Consider the following 21,259-nt stretch of genomic DNA (forward strand, 5'->3'; position numbering starts at 1 on the left):
TAGAATTAAAAATTATTGTTGCGACCTTTTTTATCTTGTAAAAGACAAGTCAATACCCAAAAAAAAAAATTCAAGCCAAAGTATAACATTGCTTCGGTGCATGACCTCAAGGTGCCAGCTAATGGTCGAATTCCAGTATTCTAGTAGTCTACTATAGTTACATAGCCAAATAACTCTTTAATACTCCGGTAATGCAGTACTTCGGTTATGGTAAAAATACTACTAAGATGGAAATTCATTACTCCGATACTCCGATAGATGAGTACTAATTCTTTACAAAGAGTCACGAGTTGGTTTCAACATTGTGTAGCTGGGTGGACGTCAAACGAGGATTCAATTCCACACCAACTTCGATTACGTAATTTTGATAAAACGATACTAGTGAAATATTCTTTGAACAAAAATCGAAATATGAAAATACGTAGATGAAATAAAACCCAATGAATATTTTGTTACTACTAATTGTTATATTGGGTATTATTATGACTTACGCTAAATATTTACGCAAATTCCATTTTTTCATAAGGTTGAAGTTCGTAATGTTAACGGAGAAAAATATGGACGTAAATTTGAGTATCTCCAAATATACATATGGGGGAGGGCCGGGAGGCCGAAGTTGGTAAGCAGAGCGTTTGGCTTTGAGTTTGGTTTGAGTTTGGCACTCAAATATTTCGAGGACCAACTATTAAAAAATTTATTCATATAGAATGATGATTATCAAATATTGTAACGATGATAGAGGCATTAAAAAATTTAAGAACGACTATTTTCATTATTTCATATTCCGCGCTTTTTGTAATCAACATATTGATTATCCTTTCAAGAAGTTATATAAAAAATAGTCAAACAGAAATCTTCTGTTGTGATCTTATTTATTTAATTAGATTAAATAAAAAATAGAATTGGATGTTTAAAAAATTTAACTTCTCCTTTTATTTTTCATAATACAATTGTGTGAATGATAATTTATAGCTACATGTAATTTCCCTATGAAAATCATCTCATTCCGCTGACAATCTAGTGCCGTTTAAACCATCCGAAGCACAAAGAGGAATTTCAAATCTTTTGATTTTTGGTTATTTCTAATATATTTACTGTGAAATTATACAATAAAACCTATTGATTCAAATTCTATACCGTTTAAACTTTTTATTAACATATTTTGAAGTCTCCCATGGTCAGATATGTATGTATAATACACCAACAAGTTTAGGGTGCCTATCATGCCCGGCCCTCCCCTAGAATTTTAAGAATAGCAAGAATACGGTGAATCATTACTCTGACAGCCAATAAAGTCTACCTTCATTTCCTTCCATCCCACAGGTTTTCAATGGATGCCATGAAACAATTTTATTTTTATATTGTAACGTTTACGGATTTTCCGGGAGCGGCAGCTCGTGAAAGCGATAATGTTACGTGAGTTCACTGCTGTGACTAGTAAATTTTAATAGGTTTTGATAAAATAAAAAGGCCTCCTCTGGGAAAGGGACAAGAGGATTTACGTTATGCCCAGTCCAAAACACTCTGTGCTACTTGATCTAAGTGATTTTTACGAACTCGGGTACGAATACCGGTGCTGTATTCCTCCACCGAGCCTGCCGTACCTGCCATTGTTTTGATATTCGAATCTGCAGATCAGAGATATTAGCCGTGACTACCATTCGACTCGGTGCCATAAAACAATGCCCTACACCTAATTCGTTTCACCGTAGCTGATAACTGTGTTATCGAGATAGTTACCGGTCTGGTCAGATAAAGAAACAATCCTTGCCAAACAAACGAATGCACGCTGTGCATTCGCAACTATATTGTATGATAATTAATGTTCCGAAGAAAATGATACAAAGGAAATAATAAAAAACACAGATGGTTTCACAAAAAAATTAAATAAACTAAAATTAAATTATCTCGAAGCTAATTTCCTTCTTGTAATATTCTTTACGCTATTCGCTCCCTAATTTATGTGCTCGATTGTCTGTTTCTTTTGATTAAGGTTTAACCCTCGCTTCGAAATTATGTTTCTGGAGTTTAAATATTGCAACAAACGGTTGCTTTAACTCGAATTATTCTACAATATCGTTTCTCGTTTCTAGTTTTGACTTTAAATTAATTAGCCAAAATTAATTGAGTCTAATGAATTTACTACCAGTTCTTCGAGTCGACCAGGCACTTTGCTTCGTTTGCTCCATAAAGCCTACACGCATCAGGTCAACTCTGCTTGCAAACACTGCTTGCTCACGGTCTTACATACAGCTTGAGACTCTGGTGGTGGGGGTGACTCACTTCTTGAGTCCGCTTTCAATAATTTTTAGATTCGCCGCAAGGGTCGCTGTAACCTAGTAGGGTCACCCGTGTCACCTGTGAGCGACAGAGATAGACAAAATTTCTCTCTGTTGGCGCAAGCGCGCTACAGCCTATTAACGAAATTTGAGGTTCTGTAACTCAGCCCTACTAGATAGTAGCGACACAGTGCCGAAACCGTAAACTACAAATTGATTCAATATCTGAGTCACTCCTAGCCTACCCCCACCACCAGAGTTGCAAGACCTGTATGTAAGACCATGCTGCTGCTCGTGCTCTAGCAGCGGGTCCTTTGATAGGAAGGATTCTTGTGAACAGGAGATGCTCCGCGTGTACGTGGTTTTTTAGGACGGAGTAGTCCTTCGGTCAGGTTAAGTTGGTCCGTCCGTCGTCGTCCGCGTATGCCTTATAACTTTATGGGTATCGTAATACCCCCAGTCCGTTACAATATATATGTTATATCAGTAATGATAAGCGTCAACTCTACCTTATCAGAGCATCTATATCGCAGTATCGTTATGTTGCCTTCGGGAGAAGGGTCCTGCAATGTTAATGGTCGTCCAATGTTATGTAGAATATGTACACTAAACCGTATAAAAAACGGCTATTTTTCCTCAAACAATATTTTAGACATGAATTTTGTTTAAGAAAAAAAACCGACTTTTTTTGATACAGTCTAATTTATACTCAACTTCATTACGAACTCTAATAATTAACACTGGGTGAATCAACAGGTTTTGGGCGGGAGAATTGTGAGAATCTAAATTTTACATCGTAGTTTACACAGTAAGTGCCTGAAGAACAATGTATTCTAAATTAACATTCGTCTAGTTCTATAAGTAAACGGACCGAAAGTTTATTTTTTTTACATACATATACATGAATAGATCAACACTGTCCATTCACATGGCACCTAATTTTCTAGAAAATAAATTTCGGTTAATCCCCATTCAAGTAATTCGCCTTAGATACGATTAAGCTACTTGCTTGGTACAATGCTATACACTTCTGAAATATCAGCCAAATAGAATTAGTTGACCTGAAATGTTGGAAGGGTGATATTGGAAAAATGAAATACTTGGAATAATTGAGTTTATTTATTTATGAAAGACAAATATCGTATAACATTCAACAAAGGAATAGCTAACCTAGTGGAAACAAATGACTGCTAGACACAGCCACTCGATCCTATCCTGATCCCACAATTATACGGAAATAAATAAATAACCATTGACCATCATTGAAACTAATGATACAAAAAATATCTGTAGAACTTTAGTATTGATAAACTCTCCACCAGGAAGGTAACAGCCCAGTCTATTACTGTGTACTTTTAACATTGCAATAATTCTTTTTCCGATTTTTCTTGTTTTAATTGGTGAGGGGGGGGGTCAATGGTAGTGTAAATTCAAAATGGCATCAAATCCTGCTGTTGCATATGTCCGCCATTCTGAATTTGATGAAAAATGGTTTTTCTTGAATAACTCGACCATTTTCAAGTTAATCGATAAATTGTAAGCACCAAATTTGTAGGACATTTAATTCACTAAAAATTTGATTATGTTCATTTATGTCCTAAAGTTCAAAATAAACGAGATGATGCAATAGTTTTACTTAGCCACTTTTTTAGGTTTGATTCAAAACTATCGATATTAGAAAAAAAAAACTGCAAAGACCAAAGTTGTAGAAAATTGAACTTCCTACAAGTTCGGTCTTTACAATTTTTTGTTAAAATAGAAAATGACCGAGTTATTTAGGAAAACCCATTTTTCATCAAATTTGGTCACCACGTTGAATTTACACTACCAGTGACGCCCGTCCCACCTACAACTATTAAAACAAGAAAAATCCAGGAAAGAATTAATGTTATTTCAGGTTGATTATTTGGACATATTGACTGGGCTATAATCAAATGTCAGTGAATGAGCAAGTATGGGGAAGGCGTGTTCTGTTATAATACAATTAACCAGTAACAATACACAAAAATTTTCTCAGGATTTTGAAAACTATGAGTCAATATAGAGGTACACTGAGATTGTCTCATGCTAAACCTTCTTCTGCATAAAACATTCTAGTGAATTAACAATCTGCAAGGAATTACATATACATTTAAAATCCTTCGAGGCATCGTTTTGCAAAGTGGAAACAACATCGGAGATGAACCTTCTATGCTTCACTTCAAATGTATGTAATGCCACTTATCAACTGAAATCAAAGATCAATAAACAAACATATAGACTTCTTCAGCAAAAAAAAGTACTGTATCAAATACGGAATACCATATTTACATCAAGTTTATTTTTTGACACTAGGTAACAAACGTGAAGATATAAGTGATTTGGGAACATCAACAGCAAAGCTATGGAATATTATAATTTGTTTTTCAATTCTTCGACTCTCACGAAATAACTCTTATCCGCTGAAATGGAAAACGGGAATTCATGTATAATAGCAAACAAAGCATACGAGCTTGTGTTCGAATTAAATCAATATATGATCAATCGGGAAAAAAAGGAATCAAATTATCGAATATGTCCAATCAGATGGCGTTTCTTCATAGATCACTCCGTTTGTTAATTAAACATAGCCATCATCAAAAAACATAGTCGCGAAAAGATAAAATAGATCAATTCAAAATAATGTTCAACTCGCTGCAGTATAAATATTGCCAACAACTTTTTTTATGATTCAGGCGTGTGTCTAGGCGAGGAAAAGTATAGCAATAACAGCGCGTTGAATTTAATATTCAGTCTTCGTGCAGGCTATGGCAAAACCGAACAAAGAACTATAAATGTATAATGCAATAGGAATTTCTATTCTTTTTGTTGCAGAATAAAGCAAAACGATATCATTTGCTGACTTGTAACATTTTGACACGTATGAAAGGTGAAATTTATTTATTTTTATTCAAAAGCTTAGACCAAACACTTACCAGAACTGTCAATGGGTGGTGCATCTCCAGCCTCAGGAGCCTTTTCAAGTACTTCCTCCATACTACTAACAGTAGTTTTGAAAGGACTGCCTTCTACGCTTACGTTGGTGCTGCAACACGTTGATTGTTTTTTTTTTTTTTCTTTGATTCTTCAGTTTATTATTAAATGAAAACTAGCTATCATTAATTTGCAGCAACAAACAGTACAGGCTGTCCATTTCATCTGATTTATATTCAATATGAGCCTGAAATATTTTTGTTCTTAAACTTTATTCTGTCATGTGCCAGCAATAAAGTTTTTGAAAAACCATAATTGCGTTACAAAAAATTAATTTTAATGTTCTTCAACCTAAAATGACAGAAAACAACACGAGAAGACATGCACAAAACGTCCCCAAGTGGTTGTATGTCCTAGTTTTTGACATTGTTTGATACCTGATGGACATAAGACATAAGCATGAAGATTTCCTTAATCAAGTTCTACTCGCTGCTTCCAAGATTTCATGTCAGGAATTATTTCGCAAAAATACAGGTGAGAGAGACCTGTTGCATAAGTTGTGCATAAGCACCAGCAATCTCCACATATACAGAGCAATACAGTAATTTATGTAAAAGAAAATACAAGGCTGAAGCTAGGCCAGAATTACGAGCCAAATGTTCTAACGTTCACTCGAATAAGATAATAAAATACAAAAACCAAAATTTTGTGAAGTACCTCAAATCCTCATACTTTTATAGAATTATGAGGATAAAACTGAACTGCAATTTTCTAATTCCACAAAGTTCAACGAGTTTGGCTGTTAACTCTGGCTAGTAGTATCAGCTTCATAAAAAAAATGTATTGATCAGAATCTGGAAAAAAGAATCTTGCGCAGCTTATTTGGACCAATGATGGTGAATACGAATTAAACATCGCTACCATGTAAAAGAAATAAATCTAAACTAATTTGAACAACACAAGCTAAAATATCTACAATTTGATTCAAGGTTTTATAATTAAAACACTTAAAATTATTGGAATCTAGCGTTTTTGATCAAACTCCAATGTTCTTGGACTTATTTTGTTTAACACGAAACTCTGCAACAATCGCCTGAAACTTTTAGAACTGGTTATCTCTAGAGTGAATAAAAATAGATTTATGTAAGTACAATAGAACAAATGTTTGTCAGAACTAACTTTAGTGCGTTATAATTATACTACTTTGTAAAGATTTCTTAAATGGTTTCAGACAATTTGTAACAACGTAGTCAGTAAGTAAAACGAGTCCAAAAACGAATAGAATCTGAAGCAAAACACCAGAGTATAGTTACTTTGAACATTCCTATTATAAAAACTGGTCTAAAATTTTTTATATTTGTAACTTGTGTTCTTCGAATTTATTCATATTCATTTGTGCTCACTACAATTGGAACAAACACAAACAATGCTGGGGAGTTTTTCAATGGTGCATTTTTCTCCTTTTCTAAATTTTTGATGGTATGGGATTCTATTGAAAAATCTAATGACATCTTTAGCGAATTATGTGTTGGTGAGTAATACGTAGTCATTTTCCGAATTTTCTTCTTTCTTTTTAATCTTGAAGCTCGATTTTTTCATGCTTCAAAAAACATGACCTTGCAATAGAGATTTGGAATTTGACGTAAAAATAAGAACATCCAATGGATCGGAAATTATCATTCAAAAAATTCAAAATTTAAATATAACATATCTGTTGAAACATAGAAGCACGACCAGATAATTATTTTCTTATGAATTTCGCACATTGTCAAGATGAACGTGTAATAAAAAATGTCCACAACATTAAATTTCTCCCTTTAATCATTATTCTACAATTCAAATGGGGAATCCAATTCAACAGATTGATTAATCGAAAATTTCTACTTTATAACTCGAGAATTCTCCGGAAGAAGGTTGTAGTTATGACTAACAATATCTAGTGAAAAATGATTACACCATCACTAGCATAACCAACTATTTTACTTTTTAGAACATGATAAGCGTCATAAAAATCAAATCTACGTCAACTCATTTTACAAAATATGATCGATTACACAGGATGCACGATTCAATATTACATAAAATATCTTCAATCAAATAATCATTTCGTCAAATACTCACCAAGCAATACCACCAGCTGGTGATTCTTTTTTTATGAGGCTTTGCCAATGCTGATGCACTTCGTCAATGACATGTAATGCAAAATCCTTAGGTTTTGCTTCTCCATTGAAAGCAAATTGATTTTCTGGTTTACCATCAGGAATCTTATATATTTTGAACCATTCTATGGTTGCCTTCAGTAGCCCAGGGAAATGTTTCTCGATGTCATTAACATCTGTAAATACAAAATTTGAAGATAAGACCACATATATAGGAGATGTATTCCATTTTTGGCACATGACGTTTAGGATGCACAGTCACAGAATTCGGAACCCTTTTAAAATTTGGTTTCCCGTCATCACGGAAAAGTAACGGCTCTCAGTTGCAGCCCTTAAGATCAAAAAGTTAAAAAGATATCGGAATTCCAAATTTTTACAAAAATGTTTTTCGACTATCTTTAAACCAGTATGTGGTAAGTTCTTACGGTTCAAAAATAAAAAAACAAATAGTGGTTTTCAATTGTACGAATATCACTTTTGCAATCGTGTCAGTGTAGAGTTTCTTCAAGCATCGGTTGAGCTTGAAATACCTAAACATATGTCGTTACCCATTTCTACTAGCACAGCCTAATATTTTTTAACACAGTTCATTTGAGAATACGTCTCCTATAACCATAATTTAACTACACTTAAATATACAGTACTGAACGCATAGAACTCATAGAAATCATATGTTGAAACAAATTATTTTCAAAGAAAACTTCATTTTGACTATCAGCTGTTAGCTCTGCATTGTGAAGGGTATGATAATAATACTAATAATAATGATAATAACATCAACAACATACAATAATGATAACAACAATAACAGCAATAATCGCTCGAGACCCACCATACCCTCTTACATATGTCCCCATTAGCTGAAAACTTGATGTTCAATAGAAACACCCACATTCGCACGAGGGATGAGGAAAAATGTAGAAAACCTTGCTCAGGTGTAACCGGACTGATTGTGAGTTCAAACCTCATCTTTCCAATTCGGCACATAACTTACCATTTTGTGTTTAATCGCTTTATACCAACAAAATGTAAAAATTTTTTGTGCTTTACTCAGTAGACTATCGTTAACAGAAGTTACTAAAAAAAACAAAATCAATTAATGATCGAATTCAACTTTACACATTTCAAGTTAAATGCAACTTACTTCTATTGTTGGTTTGGATGACGTCAGAAATAACTAGAAGACTGTAGATTAATTTAGACATTTTTTCTCTCTTATAAAATAGTTAAAAATAAAAGAAAGGAGAAACCAGTCTCCAAAAATTGTAAATTATAATTGTTATACGTGGAGAGGCCTTTAGAAAAAATTTGGGTCAAACAGGAAACATTTTTTGATATATAAAGTGCAAGTGTTCGTTGAAAAATACCTGGATTAAGACCATTGAGAAGTAGACATTCTGGCAATTCAAAAATTATCGATACAATACCACCACAAAATTTCAGAACCTCATTTTCTGTCAAATTAATCAATGTTAAAGGCTGTAATTGGTGTTCAGTTCTCCCGTAGTGACTGGGAATCAAACCTTAATTGAACGCCAAATTTTGTGACTTTGTGTCCAGTAATTGTGCCTAAATAATTGGTTAGTCACGTCTGTAATCCTAACGTCAAGTAATCACATCAGATTTGTATTCATTTGAAAGGATTTCATAGCTTCTCTGATTAGCTGAAGCGGCTAGCTTCACGTTCACTAATCTCCTCACATTCTCGATACATGAGGCGATTCACCCTCTATAGGTATACACTTCCAAGATAAAAATCCATCACATGATCATTTAAGAACTTATTGAACCAAGAACTAAAATGTCAAGTGATAATCAAAGACGAATCAATAATGGATATTACCATTTAACTGGTCAGCCAAGGGATCATTAACATCGATGGTAAGAATTTTCCAGTCAGTTTCACCTGAAAAATAGATTTTACCCAATGTAGTACAGGTAGAGGGTCCGGCAGGTTACAGAATCATTTTCAGATAATGTTTGTGATTTTTATATATATTAATATGTACTATATGCAAATATTGAAATACCTTCATCGATTAGTGCAACAGTACCAAGCACCTTGACTTTCAAAACCTCACCACGCTTCGCTACCTAAAACAAACAATCACTAGATAACGAATTGTTTTATTGGTCTGTATTAAGTCCAAGATAAGGGAAAACAATAAAATCTAATCCAATATTATTGTACGATTTATGTCATATTTTCACAATATGTACATCTCTCTTTTTCTTCAGAACAATTATGAAACTCTATGAGAGTGCACAAAATTACTTACTTTGTAACCAATTTCAAGGACATCTATAGGGTCATTGTCACCTTTGCAGCCTGTTGCTTCATCCAATACTTCAGGATTTTCCCACGTCTGAAATCAAGTTGAACATATAAAAGCATTTTGTTGAGAATTGATAACTGAGTCACAATAAAATGATGTTTCAAGAAGGCATTAAAATAAGGATTCAAAATAGTTATTAACCTGGGTTAGATGTTTGTATCCCAACTAATTTTAAACATTACTGCTAATCTCTAACTAGTATAATATTAGAATCCAATAATGCCAGAAATAAGCATTACCGAGCTTTGTAAAATAGAATTTTATGAGGGTCGAGTTCAAAATGTCAATGCTACGATTCATTTTGAGGGACAATCATCACCTCCCAAGCTTACAATTAGTTAACTCTGAAATTCAGTCAACTATACTACATAACTATATACTGTAATAAAATAGTGTTTATATTCTGCAAACCCAACTACTTTAGTCATTTTAATAATGCAGAATAAGATTGTTTTCAACATTTCCTTACGTTAACGTTAGTAACTTCAAGCATGTCGAACTTTCGATATCCACTAGTGCAGCAATTCAGTCATAAAAACTAACACGATCTATTTTATTTAATAAAATTATGAGGCAACGATTCACAGAAGGGATGGACTTTGCACATTTTAGTAGGGCAATTAATAATTGTGCTTTGACAATGTTCACACAAACTTCAGCACTCTAATAATCCAGTAGTCATTCTCCGTACAAGTTTCAAGTTAGTAATGTTCGCATGACGTAACATTGGAAAAAAAATCATTAATTTTCAATTCTAGAATAACTTTGAAAGAGTTGGGTTTTCCAAATTTCAGTATGTTTTGCTTCACTATGACTTACTAAATTTTAGATAATCCTAAAGTTGCAAAGGAGATAATGATTTTTTCTAAACATAAATTATTACAGTAATGTTATTAGCTTCAACCTCATTCTTCCGCAAGGGAAGAGTTTGGATGACAGATAATATCTCATTTGATTAATCTTCACCTTGAACTGTAATCAAGGCTCAGTTGTAATCAGTACTATCTTATATCTTGCCTGATAAGACTTGCAAAGATTATGTTATTAACTGAATGGTAAGGTTTGAATGAGTGACCTTGCCATAAAAGAATCTGAGTCTATGAGCAGTGAATTACAATCTGTTACAAGGCAATCCAAACTTTTGCCCCTTAATTATATTTATGCAGAGATGAAACGAGCCTAACAATTTCAGTTTCATTTTGCAAGTTCCTGGTTTAAACTGTACCTGTGGAATGGCTCCATAGTTCCAAATGTAGCCGTGATGAGGGAAACAATTTGCAACAAACCTAAGTTTTCCTTTCTTAACATCCTGCTTGATTGGATTCAATGTTTCCTTCAAGCTTATCTCCATCTTGGCATTCGTCCATCGAGGCACTTCAACTATCATATTGAATATCTTTTTTGCCTCATCAGCGTACAACGGTATGTCGTGTAACGGAGAAACTGGTCCTTTGTCATTTTCTACACAAAAATTTTAAAAAGGTCAATTTCGTTCTTTCCTTACTTTTGTTATTTCATGTGAGAATGGCAAATAGTGAAGGCTCTATAGTATAGAAAAAAATTTGTGGAAAAGAGCCTTTCAGGAAATTACAACTCTGTATACTATTTGATAAGATTAAATACGATATTACGTGATGTGACACAAAGTATACACTGTATATCCAGAGGTTATTTTAGTACAAGAGTGTATGAGATAAAAGAATACATGATTGTGTGGGTAATGATTTTTAATTATCTTACACAAACATTATTCAATAATTTACGCCTACCCTGAAACATGGCTGATGTTAGTAACATTAATGTAACGAAACATCACTGAAGAAATCATTATTGCACAATTTAAGAATGACGTTCAATGAATTGCCTTTTCAAAGTATAAGTATGTTAGATTTGTCATAGTTGACTAAATTCCAACCAATCTTCACAGTACAACGTAAAGATTCTTCCTGAACATGTATCGTTATAGTAACGTAACCAACTTCATCCTCATTGGTAATTCTCAAAATAATTATTCTCCTCGTATTTGAAAGGTATCTTCACCACAGGAAAATACAACGCAAAATCTAAAACTAATCTATATCCAAGGGCAAGCATTATAGCCACATGTAGAGTACGACTTTGTCTATAGATAGATACATAAAAGTGAAAACAATTGTACGTTAGTAAGAAGCAAATGTTTGATCGGTCACAAGGTTACAGTATTCTCGTGCTATGTAGACTCGTAGAATAAAATGGGTTCATTTCATATCAAATCAACCACCTCCCAAACTTCATTTAGATTTATTATCATGAAAAAAAAAATGAGAATAACCAAGTTTGTTTAAAATCACTTGGCAGAAAAAGCATTCATTTTGAAATTGCATATTTTTACGAGTTAGATTTCTTATGGTAATGTCTCAGAATTATTTCGAGGATTATTGGGCCCTTTCGTCTGGACAAAAAGTCAGAAAGAGCACGAAAAGCATTTTAAAATCTCCAAAGATGTTATTTGTAAAAATAATGGTGAATGAAACAAAAAACGTCCCCATTATGTTACAAAAGTGAATAAGAGAAGATTTGAATAACACAAGGTTGATGTTTTTGATCTGATTTAGATATTTTTGACCTTATTTCACTGGCTAACCCGATCCTCATAGATTCTCTAGGAAATGTTCAAAAAATCTTACATTATAGTACACTTACATCATGTAATTGCTAATGATAATTTGTTACACCATACTAGTAAAAAGCTACTTTTTTCTATTCTAGAGATATCGATTTGAAAAATTATTGCAAGGCCATCTCTAGAACTCTCTATGGTGAGAATAATTTGCCCAAGAATAGGAGAATTAAGCAAAAGGCACCAGAGTATCATTTTGACCGTTTTAATAATGAAATCTTTCACTCAAATTCATTATATGTCATTATTTTGTGTTATTCGAATTTGCCCAGAATCATTTCTCGTACGTAGTGGGGATGACGTTTGATTCGTGTCTACTACCATTCGTGCAAATAACAACGCTCCTAATGTTTCAAGCGGTTTATCCGTTTTATTAACTTTTGATTTAGACTCTGCGGACCATTCAGCCTTGAGCTATACGGCATGTCAGTCATTTCGAATCTGTCAACTTAAGCAGTCATAAATTAGGATCAAAAAAGTTGTCAGAACCATTTTCACATTTTATTGAAATTTGAAAATCAATACTTTCACAAACTTTTCATATGAAGCAAACCCTCCTCCCCCCTATCAACATTTGGACTATTTTATTTTAAGAAATGAAATCATTCTGGAACTCTCAAAAAAACTTAGACAGAGGCAAGATCTTTCACTAAAAACCAGAACCAAGTTTTTAACCTGAAAGCATGTTTATAAAAATTTTCGGAGTTACTGAGTTTTGATTGTGGTTAAAAAAAAAACGCACTTTAAGGGGGTCATCTGGCTTAATAGGTTCAAAAAATCGATTTTTTTTTTTTCATTAATTTTTTCCTTAATATGTCTAGAATGTGGAGGTAAAGTGATTTAGTAAGTTTTCAATATTCGAAGCCATTATAAAGATACAGCAGTTAGAAGGAACAGGTGTTCGGAGCGTTGAGCGAAGCGCTTGGAGGTTGAGCCTATTGTTCTCTGTCGGCTTTATACCTGAGACCCTTCTGGACAAATAATTACTTATACAAGTGTAGACAAGTTAAAACAAATTTAGGAAAGTATTTGTGTAATGATTTATGTAGTGAAACTTATTTTAGTCCTGGTTTAACTTCGAAGAGCACATCTGTGAAAAAATTTTTTGAAACACATGATGGGTTCAAAGTTATTTATTTAAAAAATGAGTGGTAGAAAAGGTAGTTCGGAAAATAATGTTCACCCTGGTCGTTCTAAAAAACGACAGATTGCTGGAAACCGTTTAATAAGCCAACAAGATACAGGTTATACATAAGCTTCGACTGAAAAACTTCAAGGCGGCATGGACATGGAGGTTTCTGTTACTTCAAACTTTGGGTATTGTATTTTAGAGTTTGCGACAGTATTTTTCGCTATTTCCAATACTGTAATATGTAAAGAGTGTGAAGGTGATGTGTCTTACGCGCAATCTAGCCATCATGGCTTAGGTTTTGAAATAGTTCAGTCTTGTAACTGTGCAAGACAAAAAGTTATAAACTCGGGCCCAATGCTTCAACATGCAAGTGAAATCAATCGTCGTTTTGTATTTGTCATGCGGTTATTAGGGATTGGTCATGAAGGTGTAAACCTTTTCTGCAGTCTTATGGATATTTGTTCTGGTATTTCGAATTCAACCTATTACGCACTTCTAGAAAATATACACATAGCTTCATCTGCAGTTTGTGAATCTGTGTTGTCATTTGCTGTCTCGCAAGAAAAAACGATGAATGAAGAAGCAGGAAACGTACGTGATGAGTTGACGGTATCGGGGGACGGTACCTGGAGAAAAATAGGCTTTTCATCTTTATTTGGAGTTTCTACATTAATTGGGAAGTATACTGGCAAAGTTCTAGATGCTATGGTCATGAGTAGTTATTGCACAGCGTGTAATATGTGGAAACATAAAAAAAATACAGAACCACTGGAATATGAAATGTGGTATGAATTTCATGTAGATGAATGTACCATTAATCATACTGGAAGTTCAGAAAAGATGGAAATTAGTGCTATTGTACAGATGTTTGCAAGATCTTAGGTTAAAAATGAAGTTAAATTTAACTATACATTCTTGAAATATGTATAAATAAATGGTAAAAAGTTCAAAGTTCTATCTCTTCATTGGTCTTTACAAAAAAATTCCAAAAAATGCTCAAAAATCAGGGCGTCAAACCAGAGGACCCCCTTAAATCTTAATAATGTTCAAACTATTCTCATAAGATAATCATATGAATCAAATTGGTCATAGCATCCAATAATTTTGGTGGGAAGCATTGCCTGCCTGCTTCTGATTTCACATCAGATTACTTTGCAACATACATCAAAGTATCATGCAACTATTAAAAAACAGTAAAGGCATTGCGGCTTTCTCAATGGCATATGACATCATCTATGTGCCGGTATTATTGATTAAGAAATGATTTTTTGAAGAATTTTCACTAATTAAAGTTTAAAAGAAGAAATTCTGACAATTCGATAAAAAACCATTGACCTTTCGTAGTGCTAAACAATGTGTATCATTATTGGATTGTTCACAAATTTTTAATTACATTAGGTATGTTCTATAAATGATCTCAAGCACTTTGTATATCAAGTACACAGCATCCTTTTAAATATTTGTGAACCCCCCTTCAAATGAATTGTCTTCAAGAAAGCTAACAGTTTGTAACAGATAAATAAGGAAATATCTCGAGGAATCGAACATCTATATTTGTCAGCAAAAAGCTTTTTTTAAACAAAGCTGTGGATTTTTGAAATCATAAGGTATCAAAATTTCTGTGGCGTGACAATTGAACAATATCAGATGCTTCTTTGGTAAGAAACTGGCTGAATTGTGATCAACATTTGATAACCCAGTATTAAAGAGAGGTTGAAGTCTACGACGTTGACGTAACGAAGCATTTAAAAAAATTCCTAGTGAACAACTTTAGTATGGTGAAAATGTAGTAAACTGTCAACTGACCACAAAGACAGTTTGGAGCAGTCCTATAAACCAATACTAAAATTGCCGCACAGCAACTTGAAAAAAAATATGATTCTTAATCCTCAGATTCAATTGGCAGATTTATTAACTCTTACATAAGGTGAAATTCCAAAACAATTTTTAACTCTTCAGCTTCTGGAAACAAGCCCTTTTCAGGATCTTTTTCTGACCCAATAACTAACAAATCTATTAATATATTCAGGAGATAAGATCAACAAAATTTGCACACATTAGAGTTATGATAATGCCTAGAAACCTTGAGAATATCTAGATTAAATCATGCGTGAAATCACACTCCAAGTCATTAAGTCATTATGACGTATTTCTTTCGATTAATGTAGTTCGAGTGAATCATTTGTCTAACTATGCGATGGAGAAACTTGCAGAAAAACCACGGTTGAAACTGATAGCGAAATTCCTGATCAGTTACTTCAGCGATACTAAACATATGGAATTATATGGTGAAATTGATGAAATCAAGCATGTGTCCGTTGACATTTAGTCGGCACTACTTTCCTTTTACATAATTAGGTATCTATTCCGTCAATCTCGCAGATATCTGTGAATAATCGAAATAAATCATTCCGCCGTATGAAAAAATCTAAATGTCAAATTCCATTCAATCGTACGGCTGCAGCAACGGTAGAATACTTGAATATTGTTATTCAGAAATCTTGAACATCTTTCCGGTTTAAAATATGTGGTCATGTCACGTGACCTAACGCTACATCACATAACACGTCTATACATACAAAAAAAAATACGTATACCGCGTATACCGCAAAGCGTGCGTGGGATAACATATTTTTTTAAACGGCGCGAAAAGTATCACAGAGAATGAGGGATATTTGATACTACATAATGAATGAACGTTATTGCTATCACGAACGTGCTCAACGGTCAATTTACTCTAATCATTTTACAAGAGTTATCTAGGAATCGACCCTCTGGGGTTCAGGGACCATCGCACAGCAGTCGATAGGTCAGAGCTAATACGGAGACAGGAAGAACGCGGCATGAGATAAAGTGTAAATGGCTCGGAGAGTTGACTACTCACTGAAATATATCCTGTAGTTCGTCGTGTTTGGTGTTCCCTTCTCAACCGTGGTATAAGACATGTTGGTTTGAAAGGCACGCTTCGCTGCCGAACTATGCGGCTTCATACAACGACCGACACTGGCCAAACTCATGGGAATTAGAAATTTTCTCAAAGCGGCCGACCGCAACACGTGCAGCTCTACGGCGGTCATAGTGACACCTGGAGAGTTACAAGGAAACAAAATACTTTGGAAACCAACACGGGCCCTCCAATCCGCCGATAAAGATAACAGTCCCGGTTATACTAACCGAGTCATCTTCATATTGCGTCGTAGTGTATTGGCGAATTCGACTCGCAGAAAAAGTGCAGTCCAAAGTCCGCATTCAGTACGCACTTTTGCTGTGAGTCCAATTCATTATACCAGGCGGACTTCTTGAATGGAAGCGACGCAAATGACCAAATGAGCCACCTACTCATCTCTGCTTATATGTCTATGAAACAGAATGTTATAATATGCGGATACCGGACGGATCTACCATTCCGTAAAATTACGACAGAATGAAATTACCGCAACGTGGATTCTAGTGACTTTTCTGTCCATTCCGTTCCGTCATTGCGTATTCCGGCGATTCGGCCCTACATGGGTCGGCACCATAATCGGTTAACCTGGATTGGACTGTGGGAAATCGTTTTATAACTGTCCCTATTTCAGTACTTATTGCTCTCTGACTACTGTAGCAAAACGGCGCACAACGGCAATTCATAAGTCCAAAGAACACCTGGCGAATTATTACGGTATTTCACTTTTCACATTTCCCACCTTCCAAGCATTCTGATTGCTTTGCTAAATTTAGTCAACCAATGAGAATGCTTGGATGGTAAGAAATGTGAAAACCCGTAATAATCCCCCTGTGCATATCTTATGATTCTAGAGAAAAGAAACTGCCTGAGTGCATTCATATAGAAATAGTTTTCTCATTCGAATAAGTTATAAAAAATCGGTATCTAAACTCCTGTTTATAATTCTTGCAATCTATCTCTCACATGTTTAGAAATGTCATGAGAGCTAATTACGAATGTACTATTAATTCGATAATTACTCAAAGTACAAATATATTGTTCAACAATACGCAGAGTAAGATAAAAATTAAATTTAACAAGAGCTAATAACTTTCATGTTTGTAAATCCTTCAACTTTTATGTTGTATGAATCGAATAGAAAAATTGGTTACGTGATAACAAAGTACAAATAACTAATTATAAGTCTTGATATTTGTATCTGACTAAAGTTTATGAAATAAAATGCGATAATAACTGAATTTAAGTGTAAATATGATAGTTATATATATTTTGAAGTTGAGATAGAACATTATTTTAAATTATACAATTGGCTAATGCTTTTCCATTCATTTCTTGGCTTATAGCGTGTGTTTACATAATTTAAAACAAGGATTTCGAGATCAAATTTGTTTGTTACTCGATCTGGTTTTCATTCTGCCCTTACTACCAACAAAGGAAGAATTCTAAATGTCAATCATGCAAAAGGATACTGCTAAGGTCCAAATATGTTTTTAAAAAACATTTGTGACAAGTTACAATACATATTTGTTTTAGGTATTGATTCGGCACTTAAAGTATGATCATGAAAACCAGGGTGCGTATTATATTGCCGTGCGTAATTGAGTACAAAGTAAAATCAGTTGCATGGAATCGAATCAACAGTTGCTTCAATTAAAAAATCCTAGCTGAACTCGATTATTTAAAAATTATCTATGAGTTAGATGAAAACAGATGTTGGCAGTCTATTTTGTACACAAAAATTTAAATTGAAATAAAGAATCGAGTTTCATGAATTGGAAAAAAATATTAAAAAATTGTTTTTGTAGATTTCAAACGTTATACATATATTTGTAAGATAAAAAATCCATGGAAACTGTTATCACTTCGACTATATCTAACTCCAAGAGATGAGGTATCACAAAATTTTGAATTTCACTTACTTATTTTTGTGTAACGCAATTATGGCTTACGCACCTTTTTTATACGTAAAGTAATCGGTTCTGCAATAGTATAAAAAAAGAACATCACAGTATAAAACTTTTTATTTTTACGCCCTAGTACTAAAGTGTCCTTTTTTTGTACTGCACAATAAAACAAAACTTGCAAACCATGAGGTTGTGACATAAAGTATCGTGTGCACCAGAGACGTAATCTTTTTTGCCTCACGTAATTGCAATATTCGTCTTTGGCTCATGCACACACTCGTGGATGACTCATATCATAAACTTGCGCTCAGTGTAAAAAGACCTAGCTAGTCTCTTTGCTTCATCATCTACTATTCAATAGATAGAATACTTTCGTTAATACAAAATTTTATTTCCTATAAGAATTCCTTTAAAACACCATCATTATTTAAAGATTTCAGCTTTCATGTTGCACATATCCAATTGAATCAACTAAATTATAAGTACAGTGATTTTGCAATCATAACTCTTCACATTTGATTAATAAATATAATAAAGGCCATTGTAGCACTGATTAAGTGGAATGCTGGTGCGGGAAACTATATACTTAAACAAAATAAATGTTATATCACAAAGATGTAGTACAAAACTTTTGTTTACATGGTCTCTAGTTCTGGTGGAATGTAAATTTTTTTTTCAATAGCAAATTTTTTCAGTGCATTATACTTCGCACGCCAAGATTCAACTTCTTCCCTCATTCTCTCATTATCTTCTTGCATCGCTTCCATGTCCCGGTACTCTTGGCTTTTCTCGGACTCAAGCTCATCCTTCTGTTCAATACGTTTAATGCGGCAACTCGCTGCATATCCACGGTTCTTCAATGTTCTTCTCCGCTGCTTCATGCGCACAATCTCTTCTCTTGTCAATCCACGAAGTTTAAGTTGACGATTCAAGTCGCGTACCGATATTGTGACAAGTTCATCATCACTAATATCAAGGCAGGGTCCTGGAGACAATGGCTCCTGTAATTATATCCAAACAAAATCAATAGAAAAGCATTCGCATTGGTTGTAATACACTTATCTACATCTTGATTTACAACATTGCTCAGACTCTGTACGTGTTTCTATGTATTGTATTAGGGTCATCCTTAATATGATTATCAACTTTTGTTGTTTCCATGGGTTGAAGTATCCAACAATACATTTTTAAAAATGTTTCCAAAACCACAGACTTCCGAGTCAATTCTATGTTCCGTGCCGACTTCAAGAATTTCCCTGAAAATATAGGATTGCTGACACTTCAGTTAATTAATTTCTGGAAATTTTGTTCTTGATTTTGATGCAATACAGCTATAGGGAAACAAATGCATTGCCAAGTAGACAATGATTACGTTTTTTAAGTGGAAAAATTTAAAGGCGTCGGTACAGAGCGTAAAATTGACATAGAAGCCTGAGGGATAAAGCTAAGTTTTTTTTTCTTTATTTCAGGACGTCTTGGCACGGGAGCAACAGAATTCGATAATGACCACATTAAGGGTCAACCCTGTATAGTATACATTAAATTAAGTATACATTAAAGTTTGAAGTTCCAGCTGGTTTTTTTTTTTTGTTTTGAAACTGTACCATAAATGAATCCCTCTTTTCTAGTTCTTCTTTCTTCCGGCTATATTCCTCCTATAAGAAATGTTGCTAAAAATCCATCTCTATTACAGACTTGAGTTTTATTCACGAAATCGTAAAATAAATGGAACGTCATCCATTTTGGTTCTTCCTGGGTCAGTGTATGAATGTAGTCAGTTTGTTTTTTTCTTTCTTTTGCATTTCAGTAGGATCGTAACCGTCCGGAAACGACATTACCTGAACAAAGTTTCAAATTTTCTCGTAATCTTCATTAGTTTGCAATGAAAGCCTGGTTTCTGAAACCGCATATAGAAGGTAATGCGTGTGTAAGAAATGTAGGTTAACGTGTAGGCTACTCTTCGATACAAGCGATACATGAAAAATGGAAGCCAATAACAAACCGAATGTTTTTGTTATGGACAAAACTCACCATTTTACTGAATTTTTTCCGTTCCAAGGGCATATTCCAGCGTGTATCAGGTTTTCGCCGACTCCACGGCCTGCAGCAATTATTTCTTCGAGTTTTACGCTTTTCCCAGTATTATGCTTCGTCATTGTGGAGGCACTAACCTGAGTTTCGTTTGGCTAGTTCTCAAGTTAACAACTACCTATTCCAAAAACATATTTCTCGCGCAGTCTGATCATATCGTGCAAGTATTGCCAATTCCCAGGCTGCGACTTACACGTGCGACACTCGTTAAACAAAATTCAAACCCCATTTATTTTATGACGAAAGCAGATTATCGTGATATACTTAGAAAAGCGCTACGATTGTTGCAACTAATCCTGTGGGGTAGTTCGCATTTCGGTATTATTACACAGCCTATCAGAGTTTATTCAACCCAATTTTGAACATGGTAATTGCATGGAGCAATTCATGGATCACAGTCGTTCACCCCATAATAACCGTATTTAAAAAATTCATAATTTTCGTTTTTAAACTTTAAGTCAAGGTTTGCCCTGCTAAAAATTATTGTCAAGTACTTTTTTTAGCCACCAACGCATGAGAGGAGTCAGTACAAACAGCCTTGAGCAAAAATAATTTTACCAAATCCGAATTTTCTTTTTAAATCACTATGACGAGTAGAAGTTACCAGCTATGCGTAGTTTGCGACTTTCTTCCTCGTTCAAAAATATCAAATTCGAAAGTAACTTAAATTTTTCCGGATTTATTTTTCGATGTGGGGCATCATTCCTTATCGAAAAATATTTACAAAAAAAAAAAAAATCAGCAGCTTCGTAGCATATATGTATCGTAAGGCTAGAATTTCACTTGCGGGTCCCTTTAAT

The 21,259-nt window shown here is 34.1% G+C and overlaps 2 protein-coding genes and 1 long non-coding RNA gene across 7 annotated transcripts; all 3 read right to left on the reverse strand.

Annotated features, from left to right (window-relative positions):
* Positions 1–3,376: 3,376 nt before the first annotated feature.
* On the reverse strand, positions 3,377–16,686 carry LOC124301895 (inorganic pyrophosphatase). 2 transcript variants are annotated; one of them, XR_006907577.1, is made up of 9 exons: positions 16,402–16,686; positions 10,952–11,187; positions 9,670–9,756; positions 9,421–9,484; positions 9,234–9,296; positions 7,353–7,566; positions 5,234–5,343; positions 4,590–4,720; positions 3,377–4,506 (listed from the first exon to the last, which is right to left on the reverse strand). XR_006907577.1 is itself a non-coding variant. In XM_046757451.1 (8 exons), exons 1-8 carry the CDS (start codon positions 16,592–16,594, stop codon positions 4,475–4,477), a joined length of 999 nt encoding a protein of 332 aa, XP_046613407.1. In that variant the 5' UTR covers positions 16,595–16,683; the 3' UTR covers positions 3,377–4,474. The 2 variants fall into 2 exon arrangements, 1 of the variants encoding a protein (XP_046613407.1); XM_046757451.1 differs by lacking the exon at positions 4,590–4,720 and having other exon boundaries at positions 16,402–16,683.
* LOC124301897 (uncharacterized) lies at positions 5,353–7,346 on the reverse strand. Its single transcript, XR_006907578.1, has 2 exons — positions 5,669–7,346; positions 5,353–5,582 (listed from the first exon to the last, which is right to left on the reverse strand). It is a non-coding gene; the product is annotated as an uncharacterized LOC124301897 (long non-coding RNA).
* Positions 16,687–17,702: 1,016 nt separating the features above from the next.
* Positions 17,703–20,560, reverse strand: LOC124301896 (transcription factor MafK-like). Of its 4 annotated transcripts, none has more exons than XM_046757452.1 (3): positions 20,400–20,560; positions 19,973–20,023; positions 17,703–19,369 (listed from the first exon to the last, which is right to left on the reverse strand). In XM_046757452.1, the coding sequence occupies exons 1-3, from the start codon at positions 20,430–20,432 to the stop codon at positions 19,004–19,006; spliced, it is 450 nt and encodes a 149-aa protein (XP_046613408.1). In that variant the 5' UTR covers positions 20,433–20,560; the 3' UTR covers positions 17,703–19,003. The 4 variants fall into 4 exon arrangements, with proteins under 4 accessions (XP_046613408.1, XP_046613411.1, XP_046613412.1 ...); XM_046757455.1 differs by having other exon boundaries at positions 19,973–20,206; positions 20,400–20,531; XM_046757456.1 differs by having other exon boundaries at positions 19,973–20,265; positions 20,400–20,518.
* Between the last annotated feature and the right edge of the window lie 699 nt (positions 20,561–21,259).

This window comes from Neodiprion virginianus, chromosome 4, assembly GCF_021901495.1.
Source record: "Neodiprion virginianus isolate iyNeoVirg1 chromosome 4, iyNeoVirg1.1, whole genome shotgun sequence".
In the NCBI taxonomy this organism is placed as follows: domain Eukaryota; kingdom Metazoa; phylum Arthropoda; class Insecta; order Hymenoptera; family Diprionidae; genus Neodiprion; species Neodiprion virginianus.